This window comes from Tachysurus vachellii, chromosome 8 (genome assembly GCF_030014155.1).
Source record: "Tachysurus vachellii isolate PV-2020 chromosome 8, HZAU_Pvac_v1, whole genome shotgun sequence".
NCBI classification, from domain to species: Eukaryota; Metazoa; Chordata; class Actinopteri; order Siluriformes; family Bagridae; genus Tachysurus; species Tachysurus vachellii.
In genome coordinates, this window is record NC_083467.1 from 21,259,002 (window position 1) to 21,266,892 (window position 7,891).

Consider the following 7,891-nt stretch of genomic DNA (forward strand, 5'->3'; position numbering starts at 1 on the left):
TAGAATTGTGCAAAAAACAGCAAATGACTGAAATATTGTGTAGTATGTGCAAAATGGCTGAGATATTGTACAATATGTGCAAAATGGCTGAAATGTTGGACAGTTTGTGCAAAACAGCAGAAAAGTGTGAAAAACAGCATGTAAACAGTTTGATGGATTGCAAGCAGCAGTAAACAGTTTGGTGTGTCAGTATGTGTGTTTTGTGTGGGTCTGTGCAGTCCATACAGATGATGTGTGTGTGTGTTGTGCTCAGTACAGTTCAGTTCAGTTATTGAGAAGTCTGATGGCTTGTTGGAAGAAATTTTTACACAGTCTGGTCATGAGGGCCCAGATCTTAATTCTAGTAGCACTTTTTATGTACATTATGTGTATATATAGCATTTTTCCTTTATATTTCTTTACATTTATAATTTCTTTCAAAAATTCAACTTGAAGTCGTCCATCATCTTTGACTTTGCGAGCTGTAAGTTCAATTCATTTGTAGCTTTAACCAAATTGAAATGTTTAGATTGCAGTAACAATGTGATAAAAAGACAGAAAGAACTTTATTAATCTTGAAAGTTTAATTTTTACAGAGACTGCTTCAAGAGAAATAAATATAAAGGAAAAATGCTATATATACATAATGTACAAAAAAGGTGCTTGAGAATTAAGATGACATTGCACATAGTATAATTGATCTTTGACCTCTGCCACCAAATGGACTACCTTGATCTACTTCATGATGTACGCTCCAGACCTCACTTAGGCTACATTTAGTTTACTAATATAATAGAAATTAACATATATTAGGCACCTGAAGCAAACAGACTTGTACAATCCTGTTGTCATTGTTGTTACCACAAGTGGGTGCTATATACTGCCGGTGGACGTTCCTCCCTAAAGGCTCTGTCAAAGCATATGGTCCACTATGTGTGGTTACTCCCTGTTTCTCAGGCTGTGACATTTTGGGACAAATATAGCAGTGGTTGCATTGTGTCCCTGTCCTGAAACAATCTGTAATATCTCAGCATATGTGAGACAAGGCATATTTGACAGTTTAATTCAGTGTAGCACCAAGCATTCCTTTCTTGAATTTAAGTAAACAGTTATCTGGTTCCGTTAAACCTTTCATACAGAAGACAGGTCTACATGATACTAAACATTAGAGATGAAAATCTGAATATAAAGTTTAAAATGAATGTGAACGAAGAGGATTTTGTCATCTTTGCCACTTCTGGAAGCCTAAAGTGCTGTGGTCCATAAACAGACAGGAAGCATAGACGGAATCAAGTAGTGGTCAATACACCAATATAGAAACAGAAAGTGATGAGGACAGACAAAATAACAAACAAACAGGTGCCTGCAAAGTTAAGTATCTCAAACATTTCTCCAAAAGACAAAAAATATGAAAGGAGTCAGAGTAAAAACTGTAAATGAAAGAAAGCTGGATGGAAGGACAGATACAGTGTGGAAGGAAAAGCCAGCTTATCAATAAAGTCAACAAAAGAAGACACATCTCTCTGTCCCTAAACCTGTTCCAGCACTGGGAAGTGTGCACAGTCTCCCTGCAGGTCTTCCTTGAACACATCAAGTTTCCTCTGAAAGAAGCAGACAGCTGTCATCAGTTCACAAATTGAATTGTCCTTGTCCTGTAGCCTCAAATTCAGTTTATTCAAATGTAAAGTGATATCAACCAAAAAAGGCCACATTATCCATCTGTTTCTCATTTTCTAAAAAGAGAGAAAACTGTGTTGCCTTCTGACTTATTAGCCCTGCCAAAAAACATGCTACTTTCCTCCTGATGGACCAAACATACTGCCCATACCATCCTAACACCCTTAATTTGCTGAGCCATCTAAAGATCATTAGCATTGAAATCAACTTCTCTGAGGAATTCCCTAAGCATGCGATGCTGGTAGGAAGAGGATGCCCTGAGAAAATTGATCATTTTCATCATTGTATTCATCACCTCAGCATGCTCATATTACAGGGAGGTGCAGAGGACAGATTGATGAATGATTCAACAGTAAGCTATGAGCTCAGGATTGTACTCTTTCAGTCTTTCTACAGCTCTTTTCTCTCTCCTTTAGACGGGGCTCCATTTGTGGTTATCGAAACTACTTGTTTTGCCTCTATTCCTCTCTTTATTAACATCTCCTTAATGTCCAGGTAGATGTCTTCTCCTCTTGTACTGGTCTGAATGGGAGTGTCACCTAAAAGGTCTTCACAGAATGCTTTACACTACACTGCATACACTAACAGCTGAGCCTTGTCACATGTCAGTGAACTCATCTAAAGCTAAGCCTTCATACACATGATGCCTTATGCATGGCTTCATCTATCTGGGTCAATACATCTTCAGTTAATATTTCACTTTTCTTTGTGGCAGATGTTGCTGACATGGGTATTTGCTTTATTTTATCACAAAGCTCTTGTTATTGTTTTCCCTTAAGTAGTGTTTCAGTTACTGCACTCATGCATTCTTTGACAACGCCTACATCAGTAAATGGCTTTTGGTGTCGACCCAAAATCCAAGCAATTCTGAGGGAACACTCAGGAGAACGTTGCTGGGCAGTGGCTTTACGTTAATCCCTCTCCACTGCTTCTCTCTTTGTACCCATCCCGAGGCATCCAGAAACTGTATCAGCTCTGTTTGTCCTCCGTGCCATGAAGATTTTTGACCTCCACTGAGATTAGGCCGACTCTGTGAGAATCCTGAGGCATCTAGAGATTTACCAGCTCCAGCTGGACTCTGCGATACTATAGAGGAGATGTGAACTCCATGTGGCCTTTTGCATCAATACAACATTTATCAGACTCTATATTATAATCACACCCTCCAGTGTCACCCATATGAGGATGAGGTTCCACTTTGAGTCTGGTTCCTCTCAAGGTTTCTTCCTTTACTATTCAAGGGAGGTTTTCCTCACCACAGTCACCTCAGTCACCTTAGACTTGCTCATTGGGGATAAATACAAACACATTTAAATATATCTAATATTGATATTGAATTTTGTATCATATTAATCTTTATATTATTCTATAAAATAACCTTTTGTTCTATGTTTATGTTCTGTAAAGCTGCTTTGAGACAATGTCAATTGTAAAAAGCACTATACAAATAAACTTGCATTGAATTGAATTGAATTTAAAACTTTATTATCTTCAAAGGGTCCAGTCCAATTATGTAGTTTAATTATTAAGTTTTCAAAGGTAATGATACCATGAGCAATAACGGGGAAGGTGTAGAAAGTCTAACATATCAAGATCTAATTCAATAAACACTGACTAAGAAACATTTGTCCATTCCTTTACAGAAACCCCTTGACTGTATTAAAAATAGAATAAGATAATTTGAGAAAAAACTGCTTAAATACAATGTGTTTGATGGGCAGTGTTCATACAAGCTAAGAGTGGTTAAGTGTCCAACTGTCCGTATTATGACCACCATGACCATCGTATGACCATCACATGACCTTGACCCATGCTGACCTGTGCAATAACCTTCACTCTTCTGGGAAGGACTACAGTCACCTGAGCCACCCCAGACTTGCACTGTGGGGATAAACACAAACACATTTAAATATATCTAATATTAATCTTGGATTTTTGTATTATATTAATCTTTATATTATTCTTTATAATAACCTTTTGTTCTATGTTTATGTTCTGTAAAGCTGCTTTGAGACAATTCAATTGTAAAAATCACTATACAAATAAACTTGAATTGAATTGAATTGAATTGAATTGAATTGAATTGAATGTGTCTCAGGATCCTGGTGGTCTGGTCATACTGGGCTCTGAGATTACTTATTTTCTGTGATCTCACTTCAGATTTGAGTGTTTATGTTTGTTTATAACCTTTATGTTTTGTCTCATAATGGTGTTTCACATTGGCACTTTTAATAAGTTTCTGAACACATGAGACACTGGTTTAGTGCCTTAGTGAAGTATGAACAGAAATGAGTTTTGTTCCTTATTTCTCTCTCTTTCTCTGTCTCACTCGTCTGTTTCTCTCCCTTTGTTTTCGACACGTATCACTATCTTTCTTTTCTTTTACCGTATTTTCACATACAAGTTGCCTCGAACTTCATATGTTTGCGCTGTAAAGTCGTCATGGTTACCTACTGAAATGCCCAGACCTGATTGGCTGAGCGGTATCACGTATTATGGCTTAACTCGCACACAATTGGTCTGTGCGTTTCCACTACCGTTACCGTAAATACTACAAAAGCTGCGCCGATTGGTATAGAGGCGCCTCGTCAGGTTTTAAATCATAACTTTATGCTTTGGCTGTAGGTCCTGGACCTTATGGGCGGTTTATGGGTCCGGTATAAACCACAGTGTATTTATACTGTAACTCCTTACACAAATATTTTTCCTGCTTTAATTATTACTGCGTTAAAAACAATTCAGAAGAACAATTCAAAACCCGCTACAACAACAAAAGCCACGCGTCTGCTCTGTTCTTCATTGTTCCGGAGTTAGACACATTACCGCCACCAACTGTACTGGAGTGTGAGGTGGCTTTCTCTGCACTTAGAACATGAGCTAGACTAGTCTAGTTCTTCAATAGGAAACTTCAGTGGAGTTTTTTTCTCCGTAAACACTTAAAACGAGCTTTAATGGCCATCAGGACTCAATGATGTGCACAAGCAGTTCATGCTATGGATGATGATTTTTCACCTTTAAACAGTGGGCAATAAAAATGTCATTTTTTTAGGCAGAAATTTTTTCCTCAGACATGATTCGAGTTTTTCACTTTAGAGTTTTCTCTTTCTTTGTCTTTTGTCTTTTACGTGTGTTAATTTGTAAGGAAAACAATTGGTTTGGAAAAAAAAAAAATTTATTTACAATTTCAATGTAAATTTTGTTTACAAAACACAGGAACAATTAAATAGATAAAAAAAAAACATTGTAACAACACTATTATTATAATAACATATTATAATAACACTATTTCACTTTGGTGTTAATGAAAGAGAAGCCTTTAAACTCCTCTTGGCTGGACTGGTTGAAGATGGGAAGTTCCCCATGAGAAAGCTTGGGATCCTCAGAGGTGAATTCTTTTTCAAAATTACAGATGTCTCTCTTTGACATAATCTGTGGCTGAAAAGGGGGTGGGATTTTCCTCTGTTCCAGCAGGACCCAGTTGATATTTTTGAAGAAAGGGTGAACTTTGATGGCGTTCTCTTTGCCTTGCGACTTCACACAGCCGAGGCGATTCTCTGGGTTCTTCTCCAGGAAGGCTTTTATGATGCTGACCACCTTTATGCTGAGGAATGATGGGTAATATGGTTCAGCAAAGAGGATGGACTTGTACATCTTCTCCCGGTTGTCATCATGAAACGGTTCGCAGCCCGTCATCATTTCGTACATGATCACACCCAGGGCCCACCAATCCACCGACGTGCCGTATTCCAAATCCTGGATCATCTCTGGTGACTTGTAGTTGGGTGTGCCACAAAACGTTTTGGCCATGTTTCCATCCACTATGCCATCCATGCATATGCCAAAGTCTGCAATCTTGCAGTGGCCATCAGCATCTAAGAGGATGTTTTCGGGCTTGAGATCTCTGTGAATAATCCCGTTTCGGTGGAGGAACATGAGGGCACAGGCGATCTCAGCAGCATAAAATCGGGTGCGACGTTCATCAAATCCATTTCGCAACATCAGGTGGAATGCAAGATCTCCTCCATTCAAATATTCCATAGCAAAGCACAATGAATCGTTGGTCTGGAAGCTCCAGAACAGGTGGGTCAGGTAGGGGTGTTCACTGGCCAGAATCAAGATGCGCCTCTCCAGAAGGGTGTACCTGATCATATTAAATTTCTTAATCGTTTCCTTCTTTATGATCTTCAGCGCATACACCTCATCGGTGCCTTTGAGCTCAGACAAAATCACCTTCCCGTATGTACCCCTTCCAAGTACACAGAGGAGGTCGAAGTCCTCCAGACTCTTTCTCTCACGCTGCAGCTTCTTATCCTCTCGGCTCTCCTCTGAACTGCAGTTCAGTGATGACCTCTTTTTTGCTTGATCCAGAGGATGAGGTTCTGCATCTGTGTTAGCCATTTCCAATATATGTACACTATAATAGAGGAGCAACAATATCAGAATTATCACTTCTATACATTTAAACATTATTCATTGATATTCTTCTGTATGAGTCCACACTGGTGGTAATGTTTTGATCCTCACAGTTCCACACTCTAGGACAGAGCTACTCAAGTAGGAATGCAAATAACTGGATGTGATAACAATAGTTAATTAAATCTTCTAAAGCTACAACTAATTATGTGAACTGCACCTAGGACAACCTTTTGGTACAATCTTCCCTCAAATGTGATTGTATTAGTTTTTTTTTTTTTTTACCTTTCCACACTGCTGGCCTGTTCTGTATCAGCTACTCTGTGCTTCACTGTGTTTGCCAATTCTGTTCAGGACAACACAAATACAACAAAGTTCAGTGTGTTCACATAATCACAACATAATAATCATTATGTTATAATGATACATAATACACATAATCATTAAGCACAAGTTTTACTGATGTATTATATTGTAACAAATTTCAAACAATGCAGAGAAAAGTAGAGTCGTCTACGTATGACTTCTACTTATTAGTATTCTTTCCAATTTCTTGTAAAATCAAATCTTACCTGACTCAAAAGGTGAAAGCAAGTCATTGTGTTGACTATGGAAGATTCGATCATCTTATAAACAGAGATGAACACTAAAAAAAACGCAAATACGAACACTGTAAGGACAGTCAGAAACAGGCTGCGACCGTCCACACTGCACTGCTACAAAGTTCTAATTCTCTGTGATGTCACTGTTGCTTAGCTTTAGTTTGTTTTGGTTTGAAATTTTGGTTTGAAGCATCAACATGTTTTATGTCATTAAAGAAACATTTTTTTCTCGTAACTACTATTATTTTTATTATATTCCTGATGAGAATTATTTATTTAATTTACTGTTAATATAATTTTGTGCAATTTTTAATTCATACACTAATGTTTCTTCATTTTTAACAAGGGTGCTGATCATTATAGAAGGAACGATATATTTGGTTCACAAACAAACTGTCCCATGAATACAGTGAAGATGTTGTCTTGTCAACCAGCAGCATGTAACTAAAATGCAGAGTGACATATTAGTGTTTAAAGGCTCCTGCCTTTAATAATTATTGATTTAAATATTGATAAATAGTTTTTTGTATTTAGCTTTAAGCTAAATAGCAGTCTGGGTTTTCACTTTCATTTACTTTTACCTGAATGTTACACTTCTATAATGATCAGCACCCTTGATAAAAATGAAGACACATTATTGTACGAATAAAAATTCTACAAAATAAAAACAATTATATTAACAATAAATTAAATAAATAATTCTCATTAGGAATATTGTAAAAATAATAGTGGTAATGAGAAAAAAAAAGTTTCCTTTATAAAATACATAAAGCACGTTTACACCAAATATTAAATGTAATTAAATGTAAAGACATTTTACTAAAAAACAAACAAACAAAAAATGCTAGGCAGCAGTGACATCATAGAAAACAGAATCATTTAGAACACTGTTCAGAATCAGTGTAGGCGATAGACCATTAACAGTTCTTGATCACATGACCATTAACAGTTCTACAGTGTGTACGTTTGCAGTCCTACATTGTGCTAATTTACTTTAATTACCGTTCAGCTCTGTTTATTAGAAGATCGTTCTGCTATGGGAAATGAAATGACTCGCATTCGTCTCAGGCTTCAAGTAAGATTTGAACTTATGTTTGATTCAAATATATTTACAAGAAAAGTAATAAGTAGAAGTCACATGTAGATGACTCTCATCAGTAAAACTTGTGCTTAATGATGTTGTGATTATGTGAACACACTGAACTTTGTTGTATTTGTAT

The 7,891-nt window shown here is 37.0% G+C and overlaps 1 protein-coding gene across 1 annotated transcript; it reads right to left on the reverse strand.

The window, feature by feature from the left end:
* Nucleotides 1–1,508: 1,508 nt before the first annotated feature.
* On the reverse strand, nt 1,509–6,054 carry LOC132850560 (protein kinase C epsilon type-like). Its single transcript, XM_060877198.1, has 3 exons — nt 4,948–6,054; nt 3,475–3,537; nt 1,509–1,580 (listed from the first exon to the last, which is right to left on the reverse strand). The coding sequence occupies exons 1-3, from the start codon at nt 6,052–6,054 to the stop codon at nt 1,509–1,511; spliced, it is 1,242 nt and encodes a 413-aa protein (XP_060733181.1).
* Between the last annotated feature and the right edge of the window lie 1,837 nt (nt 6,055–7,891).